This window comes from Podarcis raffonei, chromosome 1, assembly GCF_027172205.1.
Source record: "Podarcis raffonei isolate rPodRaf1 chromosome 1, rPodRaf1.pri, whole genome shotgun sequence".
Taxonomy (NCBI): domain Eukaryota; kingdom Metazoa; phylum Chordata; class Lepidosauria; order Squamata; family Lacertidae; genus Podarcis; species Podarcis raffonei.
Window position 1 is genome coordinate 46,864,304 of NC_070602.1, and position 18,975 is coordinate 46,883,278.

At 40.8% G+C, this 18,975-nt stretch overlaps 1 protein-coding gene across 1 annotated transcript in view; it reads left to right on the forward strand.

Annotated features, from left to right (window-relative positions):
* Positions 1 to 18,975, forward strand: part of LOC128412025 (cytochrome c oxidase assembly protein COX16 homolog, mitochondrial) — a 38,282-nt gene that overhangs the window by 10,514 nt on the left and 8,793 nt on the right. Inside the window, 1 exon segment of the mRNA XM_053384808.1 lies at positions 10,901 to 10,963. Within this exon segment, the coding sequence (XP_053240783.1) occupies positions 10,901 to 10,963 (63 nt within the window).

Consider the following 18,975-nt stretch of genomic DNA (forward strand, 5'->3'; position numbering starts at 1 on the left):
AAGTTGTTTGTAGGCTTGCATTGTGGAAGTTGCATTGTGGACTTGCCTTCAATTTAGGTCTATTGGGCAGTGTGGCCTTAGAAGGATGTTGGAATATTATCTCCTGCTTTTTTAATTAAGGCAAATCAAAAACTGGAAAACAATGTATGAACTATAACTTCATGGCAAAGTACTTAATTCGTTCCGGAGGTCCGTTCTTAACCTGAAACTGTTCTTAACCTGAAGCACCACTTTAGCTAATGGGGCCTCCCGCTGCCGCCGCGCCGCGATTTCTGTTCTCATCCTGAAGCAAAGTTCTTAACCCGAGGTACTACTTCTGCGTTAGCGGAGTCTGTAATCTGAAGCGTATGTAACCTGAAGTGTATGTAACCCGAGGTACCACTGTACTTGTTTATTTATTACCCTGGCATTAAGGATATAAATCCTCCCCAGGCATCTTACAGAAACATTAAATTACATTTTTTTTAAAAATTAACTAATAAAAAGTCATTGGGATCCTTCCCCACAGGTAGTTGGTGGTAGAAAGACCTGACAGGAGCGCGAGCAGGGATGGTTCAGTTGATACAGGCTCTGAAGTGATCTTTATCTGTATACATAGAATCTAGGAACCTACCTCAGACCTCTGGTCCATCTAACTCAGCTGGTACTGGCTGGCAGCAGCTCCTCAGGATTTCAGAGAGGATTCTCTCCTAGCCCTACCTAGACATGAACTAGGGAGCTTTTGCATGTAAAAGATTTCCTCTTTCCCCCTACTTTCTTCTCTCTCTCTTGGAAATATTTCCATAGGGTAATTGGCGGTGGACAGCCCTGTATTGGATACGTGTGTATGTGAGTGAGAGACATAGAGTAAATAACCAGTAAAGCAGAAGCAGACTCTACTATTGTCTTCTCTTGTCTAGCCAGGCTTTCTACATTTAATTGGCTTTTCAGTAAACTAATTGCAGTGACTTCATGCGGCAGGGGATTGATGATGATCACTGATCATTTTCCCCCTCCCTTCTTGTTAAGCAGGTCCAATAAGGCCTATGTTCCAAGTTTAATGAAGATAAACCTTTGCTAATTTCTCTGTGTAAGTTGATTTGCAGAGAATAAATTCATTAGTATGGCAACTTGGCTGCACCCCCTAATTTATTTATTTATTTTTAAGAAAACTTGGAAGCGCAATTTAGCATGTGCAAGGTTTGTGAGTGATTCAGATACTTTCTTTGTACTCATATCAAACAACAGCAGCTTATTGTTATTCATTAGAATTCTACTAACAAAAGTCATTTGCTTAATTTAAATAAATTTTGCTTTCAAGCCTAGTTCATTGCTGCACATCCCAGTTGATGGAAGGTTTAATGCAGTTGCATAATTAATACTGCAATTTTTGTTTTTCCTTTCATGCAGAATTGGTTGTTGATAGAAATGGCTTTGCTTCTGGTGAATAATCTTAGACTCTATTTGAGCCTACGTTTTGAACTAAGCTAAGAGAACACAGCAGAGAGGAGTGAAGGGATGATATCCTTTTTAAAAATACATCATGGCTTTACTGAGTTTCCCTTTTCATGCAATCAATTACAGTGGTCCCTCTTCGGACACATGCGGAAGTGTTAGTATGAGCCCAAGCTGTTGTACATAGATGGAGCCCCAGCCGTTCCCATGATAACAGTAGCTGGAGAAAATGTGGCAACAATGCTGGCTGTGTGTGTTGTTTTTGAATGTTCTGTGATCAGATCATCTAGCCTGTTTAAGGCTGTGGGATATTCAGGACAGATAAAACTTCTTAACACAGTCCATAGTTAAGCAGTAGAATTCTCTACCACAATATGTATTGAGAGCCACCAGCTTGAACAGCTTTGAAAGAAGGGTTAGACAGATTCATGGAAGATAAGGTTTCTAGGTTTCTAGTCATTATGTAATCTCCAAGTCATGTTGGTAACCTCCAAAATCAGAGGTGGCATGCTTCTGAATACAATTGCTGGGGATCACAAGCAGGAGTGTGCTATGGCGGTTGTATTCTGTTTGTGGGCTTCTCATAGGTAAGGCCGGAGAAGAAATTTGGTTTGCATTTTAATGCAAACACATCCAGTTCACACATCGCAAAACAATATGTAAACAAAACACAGCTATTCTTGAAAATCAGCACTTCTCTTAATTCAGTTCTCCAATCAAAAATGTCTGTACTAGGGCAATCCTAGTTAAATGTACAAAAATGCATTATATTAGGAAGGTGCTTGCAAAAATGTGTATACTGGGTAAAATTGTGCATGAGAAATGCACACTAAAATGCAAAAAATAAATAAACCATAAAGACTTTTAAAGTAAATAAAAAATCTCAAACTGATGTGGAAATGTACCAAAATGAATTTAAGATTGGAAAAATAATAACACGAGCGAACCCAAAATTGACAGATAGGCCCATGCATTTTCAAAGATCTAGGTAGTCACTGTGAGAACAGAATGCTGAACTAGATAGGCCTTCAGTCTGATCCAGCAGAGCTCATCTTATGACGGGGGGAGGCTCAAAAATTGTGTTCTATACAGAGAAGCTGAAATAATTTTAGATGAGATAAAGTGGCCTCAAAGTTCCTGCTGATATAGCTATGTGTTTGTGACAAATTCTCAGAATTGCTTTAATATGTTAGCTTACCACCAAGAGCCCTTCTATATTCACACGAAAGCAGCTGCGCATTTGGGGTATATTTCATATTTCCTTGATACCTCTTTTTGGCCAAGGTCCCCAAAGCGATGATGAGATTAATAGTTTGTTATGAACTTCTCATTGTCAGGGTTAGAATGTTGGAGTTGTACCCAATACTGTACTCTGAGTAGATCCATTTGAATTAATGGACCTGACTAACTTAGGTCCGTTCATTTAAATGGGTCTACTTTGAGTAAAATGTAGTTAGCCACATCAGGGTGTAGTAAATCCATGCTGGTACATGTACTTCAAATGGTTATATGAAGACTGAATGTTGGCAGGTGCAGCTTTTTATTTTCTTCACCTGCATGAGAAGCTGTACCTTTTATGGTTATTATGTCAGTATGTCCTTTTTTCTGTCTGGTAATCATAGCAACTTTTCACCCATGGCAATTGATGATGGTTCAGGCTAATTGTGATTTCTAAAAACTCCTCATCTTTGCCAGCCTCAAATGAAAAAGCCAGAATGCAGAATCCAGATGAAAAAGCCTGAATGCAGTGGTCCAAAAATATACATATAACAATGTTGGCAATTTTATCAATAATATTTTGAATGCAAATTTTCTGAATCGTAACTTCTCTAGATGTTTCTAATGACACTTTCCAAGAAACTGGAATATTAGCTACAAAAACAAAGTGGTATTTTTTTAAAAAAATATATATCCAAATGCTTCCTGGAAATATAAAAAAGAATAATAGAAAGGCATATATTCTCATTTTACCTACAGAGGATTTGGAAGTGAGCATTTGTAAAGCACTTTAAACATGAAAAGTACTATGTAAATGCTTAAAATTCTTGTGTTATTTCTTGTTGCTATAGAAGTTCACTAGATGTCAGTATAGAAGTTACTTTGACTGGTATTTAGAGAATCTTGAAGTGAATCCTTCTTTATTGCTATGCCATTTAAGCCCCAAGGAAAAGCAAATTAGTTTGATTTAAAGACCTGATACCTTCAATGAAATATTGAAGAACATTTCACTAGACTTATCAGCCAAAAGACTGTGACTAAATCCCACAATTTATTTACATATATGTAGGGTATGTAACCCTATTAGACTTCCAAGTTGCTCCCACATAAGCACCATTTTGAAACTTATTGTGGCTGTGTAGTAGTAGTAGTAGTAGTGTTTGGTTAGATACTGTACAGTAATTACTTGTATCCTGATAGAATTGGATTGTTGTTTGTTTATTTGAACATACTCAAGGAGGCCTGGGCCTTTGGACTGTGTCATTTCAGCCTCCTCAGTTATTTTTTACCAGGTACTCCAGTGCCATTGTGGCGTCAAAAGACAACAAACTGTTCCAGTGTAGAGTAGGGCTGGCTACATGAATAATGGGAAGACTGGAGCATATATTTAAAAATGGTTTCAAATACAGAGGTGGGGGTTTTGGGTTTGTTTTTTGTTTTTTGTTTTTTAAGACTTAGGAGCACATGGTACAGATATAATTGTGATGACCCAGCAGATTTTCTCTTTAAAGACACTGCAGTAGATGAGACTTCAAGATGCAAGTTTGACGTTTTAAAGACTTCAAATCCTAGCAGAAAATGTCAGTGAATTTTTCATACAATTACGCCGTTTTTGAAGAACAGAAGAAAAGAAGGGAAGTTTTGAAACTCTGCACTATGTAACATTTCCTCTTTCTCGGCCCAGGCCTCGAGGGCATTTCATTTTAAATCCTGCACTTCAGGCTATTTAAGTGGTTTGTAAAAGAACAGGTATAGCATATTAAAGAGGCTTTGCAAAGGCACCTTGAGGAATTGTCTTTTAATATTTTAAACATAGGTGTCTTACTTTTCTTACTCCCCTGCCCTATCTACCTCCATTATGTTCAGGATGAGTCAGCCGGCTCTTCAGCAGCAGAGTTCCAGTTCCAAAAGAATTCTGCATTTTTCAACAGCAGTCCTGCTTTTTTACACAGTAGAGTATATGCCAGCCCCAGAATTTTTAATTGAAAAAGTAGTAAATGGATGCTCTAGATAAATAGGATATTTTATTTCCTCTAACCCTGTGGTTCCCAACGTAGGGCACTCGCCCCACAGGGGGGCAAATTGATTTTTAAGGGGGGCAATTTGAGAATGAGTTATTAACAGTGAATAGCCTTTTAGGCTTCCTCCACGTGAATAGGAGTTTGAATAAAAAGAATTATATGTCGTGGGGGTGGGCAGTCATGATTTTAGAGATGCTTAGGTGGGTCATGGCCCCCCCAAAAAGGTTGGGAACCACAGCTCTAAACCAAGGGCTTCTTTTACATTCACTTGTTAATTTGAGAGGAGCACATCATTTCACTAACTGTGTCCCACATGCTCTCTTCTTTCTTTGCACCCCACAGCTTCCTTTGAACTCTTCCTTCTGTTAACCACCCCTCCTTTTCTATTTCTCCTCTATAACACTTCTCCTTTCTCATTATGCACCACTCCAATTTGTTTGCACCCACATCTGTTATTGATTTCCGTTCTCTGCAGAATTTTCTGAATTTCACATTCTCCTCCGCTTTTCTCAGATATCAGATGGAGTTCAACATTGTTCTAAGGCAGGGGTCAGCAACCTTTTTCAGCCACGGGCCGGTCCACCATCCCTCAGACCATGTGGTGGGCCAGACTATATTGGGGGGGGGGGAGAACGAATTCCTATGCCCCACAAATAACCCAGAGATGCATTTTAAATAAAAGGACACATTCCACTCATGTAAAAAAACACTGATTCCCGGACTGTCTGCTGGCTGGATTGAGAAGGCGATTGGGCCGCATCCAGCCCACGGGCCTTAGGTTGCCTACCCCTGTTCTAAGGCAATAATTCATCAGTGCAAACATGGACGGAACAGTTTTTCTTCTCCTACCTCCATGCATTGTTACGGGGGCACTCCCCACCACCCCGAGCCAATCGGGGGGCACATGGGGAATGGGGGGGAACCCAGTGCACTAGTGGGTTTCATTGTCCTGGCTCCTGCAATTTCCATGACTACATAGGCCAAAACCAGTGTTACTTCAGTTAGCTTATTTTATTTTATTTTGATACTCATTTAAATTCATATTATTTGGTTGCTTATTTGTTCTTAATTGGACTGCAAGCTGTAGGAGTTGTAGAACCGAAGGGCAGGATAACAAATAATTATACATAAATTCATATACAAATATGAAACATTATAGGGTAAATTGTCACGTATGTGTATTAGTTAAATAAATAATTGCTATTTAAATTTAATCATTTAAAATTACACACATATTGGTGGCATGATTCAGATCTCTCTTCCCCTTGTAGAGTGGCAGGGCCCAGGTCCCAGGCACATGAAAGACAAGAAGCAAACAGGTGGCTGAGAGTCAGGGGGAGAAGTTGGACAGGAGGAGGAGCCTCTGCTACTTACATCTTTTCAGAGTAAAGCATTGATTTTATTTTTTTACAGTCATTTGAGTATGTGTAGTGGGATGCCTTAGGGGTTGCTTGCTTTTTCTTTTTCTATATATAGCTGAGGTAAGAAAGAAATCCATGAAACGAATGCACAGAAAGGTGCAGTAGGTTCACACAGGCTAGACTTCATAGCTTAACACAAGGGAGTTGGATAAGTTCTGTAGCTGAGCGTGACCAGAGAAAGGTGATGCACTGTGGAATTTGTTAACATTTAGGACACATTCCAAGGTTTGCCCTTCTTTTTCCCTCGGAGGACTTGGGTAGTGGAAAAACAATTCATCCTGTACTTCACAAACAATTTTAACTCTCCTTTACTTGCTTCCTGAACAGATAAAAGAAGTGATATTCTGAACCTCACATCATGAATATTTGGGATAGCTACTGACAGCTAGTAAAATTCTATTGAATGAGAGTGTGAAAATGATATGGAGTGTCTTTTGGAAGATTAAACTTGTATTTAAGACCTCACTGTGCAGGCAGTTTAAAGACCACATTTAGCCATTGCTATTTGTCACTGAAAATGGGAGAATGCAGAAACCCACGAGGGAGTGGGTTGTCTTGTATTCTGAACACAAATTTCAGAGCACGTTTTGATGCTTTATGAATGAATGTGAAAATGGATGTGCTATATAAAACAGTGGTGGGGAACCACCAGCCCATGGGCAGCAGCCTTAATTTGGCCCACAAGGTCATTTCCCCCAAGCCACACCCACTTGCCCTACACCTGACACCATATACATTGTCAGGTATGGAGCAAGTAAATATGCAATTCCTTCCAAAAGCAGGGTTTGCAGTTTGAAATCCACCCCCTGGGCAAAGTAAAGTCTTCATCTGATGGCAGTGGCTTTGTCAGGAGTTGGGGAAGGTGAGAATCCAGACCGCGATCTGGAAAAGATCCCCCACTCCTGCTCTAAGGCAAAATGAAAAAAATGAGTACCGTATTTTTCGCTCTATAAGACGCACCAGACCATAAGGAGGAAAACAAGAAAAAATAATATTCTGAATCTCAGAAGCCAGAACAGCAAGAGGGATTGCTGCACAGTGATCCCTCTTGCTGTTCTGGCTTCTGGGATAGCTGTGCAGCCTGTATTCGCTCCATAAGATGCACACACATTTCCCCTTACTTTTTGGGAGGGAAAAAGTGAGTCTTATAGAGCAAAAAATATGGTAAATCCTTGAAGAAGTTATGAAAGACATAAGGAAAAACACCTGCTAGAATCAACGGCAGAACAGACTCGAGACATAGTCATACTAGTGAAAGTCTTCACTGGTATGCAATTTTAGTGGTGTGCAACTATTCTCCTATTTGGATATGGCAACATAGCAAAAGGAAGGGGAGATGGCAGGGCCACTTTTCCTTGCTGGGCAATTTATATTGCTTTGGGGGAAGATAACCAAAAGGAAGCTAAAAGCTTTGCAAAATGAGATGATTGTTTCCTGGTGGTTGCAAATAATGGTATTGGGCATTGGGTATTGGGCATGCTCTGTCTCCGATATGGCATTGATCAAGAGTGGATATGTGAATTGATAATCTTTGTTTTTTGACTCAATAAATTGATCGGCTAACTTATAGTCTCCTGAAGCCATTCTCTTCAACCATGTCAATGCCGCCTACATAGACACAATTATCTGAGAGGTTCCCCAGATTCAAGCCTTGAGCACACAGTAAAAGCAACCTCTGCTGGAACCTAGGATTCACTGTGTATGCTTCCTTTCATGATTGATGCCGGGACAAGGAAAGAAATTAACTTCTTTTCCCCTCCCAGGATGAAAGCTGAATTCATTTTATACTTGGTGGGTTATGACAGGAAAGGGATCTCCATTTGTAAACAGTACCGTTTATAAATAATTATTTCTGGGGTGAAAACAACTGTTCTAAATGTACTGGAACTGTCTAGCAGTGTAAATTAGTTTTGTAGCCCATAAAATCCTGCAGTACAAACATTTGTTCAGTTATTGCCAACCTCTGGGTAGAATGTGGCCAGTTTTACCTGACAACAGTCCAAGGTCCACTAAAACGTCTTGGGCTGAGGGATCTGGTTAGGAACTTAGGCACACAGTTGACCTCCAAAGTCATTTTTTTTGTAAAAACATTCTTTTTTTGTAATATGTTATGGGGTCAATATCAGCCAGGTCTTTTTTTTTCCATTTCTTTTTATTGAATTTCACTTAGATAACCAAAAGGGAAAACAAATCAACAATTACAAAAGAGATATCCAAACATAACATAAAAATAACATCAGTTTCCGTTACAGTTCTTTGTCTTCACACTTGAGTCTTTATATCTTTATATGTTTAAATCTTTCCTCTACACACCTATTGACCTCCATCCCTCCCGATTTCAGGCTTCTTAATATAAATACTTTCTTTTTCCTGCAGCCGATAATTGTTAATGGTTTACACATCGTAAGATCTATATCAAACCTGCTATAGTTTTTAAGTTTCTATAATTCCCTTCAATGTATATCATAAATTTATTCCAGTCGCTAATAAACTTTGTATTTTTTTGGTTTCTGATTTTTTTGTGTCATTTTTGCTAATTCAACAAATTCAAATAATTTTATTTGCCAATCTCTAATCGCTGGGGTGTTTGGACTTTTCCAATTTTGGGCAATTAATATTCTAGCGGCAACTGTAGCATACTGGAATAATGTCTTATCTTCTTTTTTGATTTCATCCCCAATTATTCCTAGTAGGAAGGCCTCTGGCCTTTTGGGAAAAGGTCTTAGACAAAGCAGATTTTGTTTTACTGTGAATCTCAGTCCTTTGGCCCAGAAATTGTATCTATAAATAAATAGTGGGTATGAAATGTTTCTACAACACAAGAATGAATTCACTGCAGTGGTTGATAGAGATGGTGTCCTAAGCAGGCATAGGAGTGGGGATCCTCAAACATCAAAGGATCTTTTCTCTTATTTCTGATTGCTGAATGAAACTGACATTGCCAGTCTGCTTTGGAGACCTGCACTCTATGCTAGGCTTACTCCCCCACCTTCCTTCTTTATTCTTTCTGAAAACAGAGAGTTGCATTTATGCAGTTCAGATCTTGCTTTGAAACTAGATTATTCTTGGACCAAAACAAGCCATTGTGGTGATTTAACTATCATAAGGTATATATAGCAGTAGTATATGCAAATTTCCTTACTTAAAGTGTTCTGTGCTCACAAGGTTTGTCTTTTTTTTTAAAAAAAAAAGTTTAACTGCTCCCATAGGTACCCCACTGTAATAACAAAATATTATTTGTGGCCCCCTAGGCCTCTCCAAAATCTGGTCTTTTAAATAATGAATAAATAAATTACTTTCATTTAACAATCACTCATCTCGTTCCTTGCTGTGATTCTGTCTGTCATCCTTCACCTATTGAGTCACATGAGGGTAGGGCAGTGGTTCCTAAATACAACCTATCTTAGTTGTATTCTAGCTCTAAGGTGACAATTTGGAAGGGGAATTAAGCACAGATGTCCTCTCTCTCCTTTATTGAGACAAAGATGGAATTGTCAGGATCACAGATGTGTTTGAAAATAGCACATCTCTGCCCCACAACATACTGTTGACTATTGCTAGAGGCTCAGGGGGAGATTGGCTCCAGACAGTGAAGATGAAGAGTACTCACAGTTCCCTAAAGTTCTTTTCAAAAACTAATGGCAATAAAGCACACACTACAGAAAGAGCATCAGTGCTGTACGGTATGCTACTAGATGTCCCCAATGTTTGGGAAACCCTAGCTTAAGGCAATGTCTGAGAGTTTTGAACTTGCTAAGCCTGGGGGGTATTCTGTTGGTGGTGGGTTTTCCTTGGAGCTAACTGTTAAGACAATCTTACTTAATTCTTCAGAATGGCTAGGAAATACCTGAAAAGATAGCATGTCCCCCATTCTTCGCTAAGGACAATGTAATTTGGGAAACTGTAATTTGAGTCGGAGACTCTGATCAATAGAGAGACTTAAGTTTTAAGATTCTGTAAGCTAAGTGCATCAGGGGTTAGGGCTGCCTCTCTGTCCAATTTAGCTGTCCGTTAGAGGGTCAAGCTGTGACTCCACCTGTGTTCAACCTGTATATAAATAAAATATTACAAAATAGCATAAGCCTCTAGTGATGTCCTTCCAAGGGAAACCAAATCTGAATGAGCACTGTGCTGCTAAAAGGAACTATTCAGCCCTAGGAGACATTGGAGATAAATCCGAATGGTCGGTTCATTGTTTGAATTTCATTAGCGCTGTGTTTGAATGTGAGAGCTGGGCTTTTCTTCCAAGTCTCTAGAATGCCAGTCTGCAGTTTCCAAGGTGGCTTCCCAAAGGGAGGGTTCTTGCATTCATATTCCTGGTGTGATCCATTCTGAGACACTGAGTTTAAGCAAGCCTCTTGCAATCTTAAATTGTTTAGTTTGTGATCAAAACTGAACTAAAGGAGTTCATTTTCATTTTTAGAAGAGAGAGGTAATTGTGTACATGTCCCAGTTTCCCACTTTATGAATGGAAATGTATGAGAGACATCTTCAATGATCTGTTTTTCATATGCAGATCATCTTTTCCCTTCCACAGTTCTTTAGACTTAAGGTGTAGTACCATCAAGGTGAAAGGCTGTGGATTTTAAGTGGAGCATTCTTTGCAGAAGTCTCTCTGCTTCAGAGATATTGCCAGAATCTACTGTGACAAAGAGCCAACTGGAAATGCAGTTCTTGATTCTTCTCCTATGCAGAGGAACAGCACACTGCAACAGACTGGAGGGGATATTTCCTGTTTTGAATGTTTTTTCGAAACTTAACTGTACAGTGTTTGATAGATATTTTCTGGTCTTTTTGACTTGGCAGATTGATCCAGCTCTGGCAGAAAGAATCAAGAAGAATAAAGTGACTCTGGAATCAGAATATGAGGTATGGTTCACTGCATGTTCTAGCACTGAAGGCTTTTCTTTGCTACCCTTCACTAGTGATAATAATGGTGTTTCTTCCCCTAGCTAAAATTAAAACAGCCCTGGCTTTGATTCATGGGCATCCAGTAAAAGCAGCCTTTGCTTTTGGATAGAAGCAATATTTGAGAGTTCAAAGCCTTTTATAGCACTCCTCTTCTTTGATGTCCGCCTGCCAAATACAACACTGCAAATACATTTTAACTGCTCCTGTGGTTAGTCTATAAAAGATTTGCAGGTCTGACTGGAATGTGCAGGAGTCTCCATTTATATTGCTAATATTATAATGGGATCCATGTGGCTAATTCCAAAACCATATGATTACTTTAGTGACACTGGCTGTTAAATAATTGTTCTCTCAAACCACTTGTAACATTTCAGGTTTTCTGGCTCTCTTTTGCAGCATATATATATATATATATATATATATATATATATATACACACACACACACACACACACTCTTGCAAAGAAATGTTTTTCATTTCCTTGGGAAATGTTTGGTGGCAGTTGTGGTGGGGAGACTGTGGAATTAAACATTAATTTCGTCTCTGTCAGGAGAGGCTTCCATAATTTTTTTCGTACTTGACCATAGCTCAATCTCACCCCCCTCCCCCAAATCCCTAGTATGTTACAGGTCCCAAGGAGCACCAAAGAGGGTTGGGACCAATGTAGATTCAGCCCTCTTGTGGTCTTTGTGTATGGTCTCTGGTGCATATTAATACCAGTTGCTGGGGAACATGAGTGAGAGAGTGAAACTGTGCTTATGTGTTGTGGGTTTCCCTTAAGCATCTGGGTGGCCACTGTGAGGAAAAGGATGCTGGACTCGATGGGCCTTTGGGCTGATCCATCAGGGCTCTTCCTACGTTCTAAGGCATTTCCTGTAAATAACCCTTTCACTTCAAGCTTTACTATTCACCTTGGTGTAAAAACAAACAAAAGCCCAACAATAATCCTTGGAGACATGCTTAAAAATGCATTTCATTCTGCATCGTTTGGGTGACAGAAAGCATCATTCTTTGCAAGTGGAATGAAATTGTTTGCCTCAAACTCATAACTTAAAAATCCATTAACACAATTCTGTTGCCTTTCGAGAGCCTTTTGTCTTCTATATTCCCTTGCTGGTTATTGTAACTCTGCTCTGATTTATTTATGTAAAGAAACCATCATATAATGCAAAGAAGAGGCTCTCTCCTTTACACTTGACACACAACTCATCTCAGAATTGTGTGCCAATTTGGATATGCAGTACTTTCTCCCCACCAGGTTTTAGTAGCTGCTTGAAGACCAGTATTTAGATTGCCAGAATGGTATTGAGTCTCATGGGAAATTCAGAAGTAATGACACAAAAGTGGCACAGAGAAACATGAAATTTTAAAACATTAAATCTGTTCAGATGATGCTTGCAAGAATTGTACTAGATGAGGAAGTGGCTGAAAAATCCTTCTGCTTTGCCTGAAAACCCACTGAGGCCAAATCCAAACAACTCTCGTAGTGGAAGGGAATTTAAATTGTCTCGGTTTTGAAAGTACCTTATAATCAATGGGGTTTAGCTAAATACATGTACACAGAGCTGTAAACTCTCAAGGTGTTGGGCTTCTTTAATTATGCGGCTGTGTAGAGGGAATTCAATCTAGCCAGCAGCTGGTAGTGGAGGGTTTTCTATTAAAAAATTTTTTTTGATCCAACACTACAAATAGTGCTTTTCCAAAAGAGAATCACAGAACACAGGGCTGAAGAAGCTTCAGTTGGTTGTTGGACGTTTTGGGAAGCAGTGCACAAGGTCCCTGTTGACCAAGCACCCTCCTTTCCTACCCCACACCTGACATAATGTATGAGGGCAGGTGGCCATGTCTTGCCCAAAGCAGCCTCGTGGGTCACATGGGGAGGAGACCTGTTGGGTCAAAACTGACTCACAGGCAAGAGGCTCCCCACCCGTGAATTGAGTTCTTTTTTGAAATACAAAGAGGAACATAGTCTTTAAAATATGTATAAGGAGTGGGTAGATTTCAGATTTGCATAATCTGATACCCCTCTCCACCCCTGCTCTGAACTCTTATACCTGTCAAATGGAACCTGGTGCCAAAGACATACACTTAGAATTAAAGAATTCTGAGCCCAGGAATTTTTTAGAAGAACAAAAACATAATAAAGCTTACAGACCTTCTACACAAAACTCCACTTCTGGTTACTGCCGCCCCAATAACTTTTTTTCATTTTAGCAGTTGGAAGTGGGGATAGACATTTGCTATTGGGAGTCGGAAATCCTTGCCAGTTTTCCAGAAGTTGCTCTGAGTTCTGCCAGTAGATCCTGATCCACCGTGGGCCCACCCGTTTCTGAATTTACAGAAGGTTTCAACTTAGTACTTGTACCATATATTTCAAGAAGGCGCTTATGCCTCTGAATAATTACAAAGCTGTATTGTATAAGCTCTTGGGCTCCATGATCATTGCAGATGGTGACAGCAGTCACGAAATTAAAAGACACCTGCTTCTTGGGAGAAAAGCAATGACAAACCTAGACAGCATCTTAAAAAGCAGAGACATCACCTTGCTGACAATGGTCCGTATAGTTAAAGCTATGGATTTCCCAGTAGTGATGTATGGAAGTGAGAGCTGGACCATTAAGAAGGCTGATCGTCGAAGAATTGATGCTTTTGAATTATGGTGCTGGAGGAGACTCTTGAGAGTCCCATGGACTGCAAGAAGATAAAACCTATCCATTCTTAAGGAAATCAGCCCTGAGTGCTCACTGGAAGGACAGATCCTGAAGCTGAGGCTCCAATACTTTGGCCACCTCATGAGAAGAGAAGACGCCCTGGAAAAAACCCTGATGTTGGAAAAGACTGAGGGCACAAGGAGAAGGGGACAACAGAGGATGAGATGGTTGGACAGTGTTCTCGAAGCTACGAACATGAGTTTGACCAAACTGCGGGAGGCAGTGGAAGACAGGAGTGCCTGGTGTGTGCTGGTCCATGGGGTCACAAAGAGTCGGACACGACTAAACGACTAAACAATTGTATAAGATGCGCGAAGTTCTGCTTTGGATATGGTGTTCAAGATCTCAAGGGAGAGCTACAATTGGTGCATATATTTATATAGCAAATGACTGCACTTTCAGGTCAACATGAGCCAACAGTGTGACGCGGCAGCTAAAAAAGCCAATGCAATTCTGGGCTGCATCAATAGGAGTATAGCATCTAGATCAAGGGAAGTAATAGTGCCACTGTATTCTGCTCTGGTCAGATCTCACCTGGAGTACTGTGTCCAGTTCTGGGCACCACAGTTCAAGAAGGACACTGACAAACTGGAACGTGTCCAGAGGAGGGCAACCAAAATGGTCAAAGGCCTGGAAACAACGCCTTATGAGGAACGGCTAAGGGAGCTGGGCATGTTTAGCCTGGAGAAGAGGAGGTTAAGGAGTGATATGATAGCCATGTTCAAATATATAAAAGGATGTCACATAGAGGAGGGAGAAAGGTTGTTTTCTGCTGCTCCAGAGAAGCGGACACGGAGCAATGGTTCCAAACTACAAGAAAGAAGATTCCACCTAAACATTAGGAAGAACTTCCTGACAGTAAGAGCTGTTCGACAGTGGAATTTGCTGCCAAGGAGTGTGGTGGAGTCTCCTTCTTTGGAGGTCTTTAAGCAGAGGCTTGACAACCATATGTCAGGAGTGCTCTGATGGTGTTTCCTGCTTGGCAGGGGGTTGGACTCGATGGCCCTTGTGGTCTCTTCCAACTCTATGATTCTATGATTCTATGATTCTAGGTCTATCATGAACTCTATCCTGTCTGGGAGTAAGCTCCTTCCCCCAGTTTCCCCCACATCCACCTACAGAGTTTAAAGCATTCTGCTCACACACTTATATGTTCTTATGCAGTCAGCTAGGCCTGGCTGTCTCATTTGCCTAATAAATCATTGCTCTTTCTATAAGTGCCACCAGAACTAATGGGAATGTAGCTCTGCTTCTGGGATGCACCTTGTAAAGCAGATTGTAAAAATGCAAAGCATAGCATTTCATGCTTGGACACCGCGGTCTACATTATTTGAAGCGGCGGGGCACGGGTGAAAATCCAAAAATAAACCAACACAGGTACAAGTGGCAAACGAATCCCTAACAGATAATTTGCTTTAAATAGTCAACAGAACTGTAGGGTTAAAAACACACACCCTGAAAAAACTTCCTCAGAGCTACAAAGTAGCATATTTATGTTAATTTTTTTTACCTTGCTTTTTCTCTGAGGAACTCAAGAGCAGCCATTTAGGCTAAGGTTATCAGATTTTTTTTCAATGAATCCGGGGACACTTATCAACTCAGTTGGTTTTGTATGGGGACTGATTTGTAAATCTGGGGACTGGCCCCAGGAAACAGGGATGTCTGGTAACCTTAATTTAGGCCTTATACTCACAAAGGTGTCAAATTTGTGCCTGGGCTATGCCATTTCAGACTTCAGGTGGGGCCCATGCTGAATTCCTTCTGCAGAAAAAGTAGAATGTCAGCAAGAAGGGCTGTAGCCTAGACTCTCAATTCTTGCTTTCTACATGGAGTTACAGTGGAGCATTCAGTCATTTGACCCTCCACCTGATGACTGAAGTGATAGGCCTTTGCCTCACAGCAATCATAAAATCATAGAATCGTAGTTGGAAGGGACCCAAGGGTCATCTAGTCCAACCCTCTGCAATGCAGGAATCTCAGCTAAAGCATCCATGACAGATGGCCATCCAACCTCTGCCTAAAAAGGAAGGAGAGTACAACCTCCTGAGGGAGACTGTTCCACTGTCGGAACAGCTCTTACCATCATAAGGTTTTTCTATATGTTCAGTCAGAATCTCCTTTCTTGTAACTTAAAGCCATTGGTTCAAGTCCTACTCTGCAGAGCAGCAGGAAATAAGCTTTCTCCCTCTCCCCTGTGACAGCTCTTTAGATATCTCCTCTCAGTCTCCTCTTTCCCAGGCTAAACATACCCAACTCCTTCAACCGTTCCTCATAAGGTTTGGTTCCCAGACCCTTGATGAGTCAGGTGAGGACAGAAACAGACATCGCAAGAGCTCCAAAGCAGCAGCCCTTCTGTTGCCACCGCTTTCTCTCTTACCCCATAATAACTAGCCTTACAAAATACATTGCAGGATGTCACTTTGAGTTCCCCTGCCCCTTCACGTGGAATTGGAGCAAGAGAATACACAGCAGAGTGAGAGGTCACCACATGTTTTGCAGTAACGGACATGGACAGAGAGGGAAAAGTAGATGTGGGGCTGCTGCTCTCATCACAAAAGGCATGTGGCTGCTGCTGTCTGATTCTGGTCTGAGGCGATATGGAACCCTCTGAAACAATGGGGCCAATGGTGGTAGAGGCTGCAGGGGAAGGGGGAAATCGGCAAAGGTAGCTTCCCCATCCCTGTCGGTGGGCTCTCTCCACTGGGTCAAAAGCCTTCAATGGATGTGTGAAACCTTTCCATCCATGAAAGTCAAAGTCTTCTGGGTACAGGCAAGTGACGTGCCCAAGGCAACCCAGTTGTGGTGGGTACCATATTGGCCCAACTATAAGCCGCACCAGCAAATAAGCTGTACCTTTAAAATTTAAGGCTTATTTGCGGGTGTGGCCTGCCTCCTAGCACTACTGCCCTGAACTAGGGATGGGGATGGGTTTCCAGCGCTCAGTGCCTCGCTCCCCAAGACGGTGTCGGCACTTGGCTCCGAGTATAAGCCACATTTTAACTTTTCACAGTTGGAACTTGGGGGGGGGGGCAGCTTATATTCAGGCCAATGCAGTGTTTTGTTTCCCACCAACAAGCCCAACACTCTGACTTCTGTACCACACTGCGTATGTGTATTAAATATGTCTTGCTTATAACTGGAATAATGCATAGAGGAATTGAAAGAAAGAATCTGTTTCCCCTCTTTTTCCTTTTTTTTAAAAGATATTTATTAAATTTTCCAATTTTTTATACAAACAAAACAAACAAACAAACAGATTAAAAAAGTAACACATATAGTTCATAAAGCATACTTTTCAATAACAAATTTCTCTGACCTCCTCATACCTCCCCTTCTTGTATTCCATTTAAAAATTATTTATTCAGCAAATCCTTAACTTAAAGCATTACAGCTTATAATATCCCCTTATTTTCAAAACCCCCTTTTCCCCCATCCATGTTCCTTTATATCATTACAGCTAGAAACCACTCAATTTCAATCCAACACCATTCAACTTTCCTTAATCTTACAATATTTCTGTAAATAATCCTTAAATTTTTTCCAATCTTCTTCTGCCGACTCTTCTCCCTGGTCACGGATTCTGCTCGTCATTTCTGCCAGTCCCATACAGTCAATCAATTTCATCTGCCATTCTTCCAGAGTGGGTAGATCTTGCGTCTTCCAATACTTTGCAATGAGTATTCTTGCTGCTGTTGTAGCATACATGAAAAAAGTTCTGTCCTTCTTTGGCACCACTTGGCCGGCCATGCCCAAGAAAAAGGCCTCTGGTTTTTTCAAGAAGGTATATTTAAATACCTTTTTCAATTCGTTATATATCATTTCCCAGAAAGCCTTAATCCTGGGGCACGTCCACCAAAGGTGAAAGAATGTACCTTCATTTTCCTTACATTTCCAACATTTATTATCGGGCAAATGATAGATTTTTGCAAGCTTGACTGGGGTCATGTACCACCTGTATATCATTTTCATAATATTCTCTCTTAAGGCATTACATGCCGTAAATTTAATCCCGGTTGTGTTTCCCCTCTTTTTCCAATTCTTTTTGTCCACACTTCCTCTTGTCATTTTCATCTTTCTCATTAGTCTGTTGGAACAACTTGCTCAAGCAGGTCCCAAACACCACACCCTGGAAGTAAAAATCTTAATATTTTTACATGTATTGTACCCTGTTTTTCTGCTTTTATATTGATTTCCTCATAAGAAAACTAAAAATTGGATAGCTTCAGCAATTCTAGGGAAGATATAGTATAGTAAAATAAAGTCAGACACCATGCACGTGTTGTGTGGGTTGGTGGGTGCACAAACGCACACACTTTTTCAGTGGGGTAGGTGACAGTTTTACCTCCAAGCTTATTAGCCTCCAGGTCTGGGGTCTGCCTTGCTTCTGCCTCTTCTCATTCATTCATTCTTTCTTTCTGAACCTGTAAATATGCGAATTAACAGTTTTCCAGAAAGAAACAATAACAGACTGTCCCTTCTGAATGGATGTGACAAGAGAAAGAGGCAAGGAAACCCAAGTTTCACTAATGCTGTACCTCTAAAGACTCTAAACTAATGGCTCTACAATGCTCCTTCCTGCTTGGGCATGGTTGGCAGCAGGGGAAATTGTCCCTGTTTAAATGGAGCCAATGTGATGTAAAATAAATAACTTAATCCCCATGACAACACAGTACCTGACTTTGTCTGATGTCTATTCATTTGCAAAGTGCAAAATAGCCCAGGGTCTAGCTGAGCAGAGGTTGTTTTCTCCTCCTTCCACCTAACAATCCTTTGCTTGTCTTGAACATTTAAGCTAACCCTCTTTGGGATGGAGCTTGAGGGAACCAGCTGGATCTCAAGTGTGCTTGGCGCTTGAGCCTTGCCTCTGCTAGATACTCACCTGACCTGGAAGCTTGCACAGGCCTTTCCCAAAAGTGACAGTTCTGTCGCATGTACTGTCAAGTTGTTGCATATCTCTGTCTATTCCAATTCATGGTGCTTGCAGGAGGTTATATTGTCTTTCTGTCGTGCAGAGACTGCTTCCTTACACTCATCTGCATGGAGAAAAGCCAGCTGGGAAGTAGCAAATACGGACCCTGCAATATCATGGAAAATTGGGAGAGGGAGCAAAGGAACACCCACATTTTTCTTCCAAGCACAAGCATTGGTGGATCACAGGGGAAGTAGCTGACCTTGCCTGAGTCTCTCATCTTATCTCTGACTGTTACGGCATGCATGTTTTCTCAAAAGTATTGATGCATCCAGTCTTCTCCACCTTA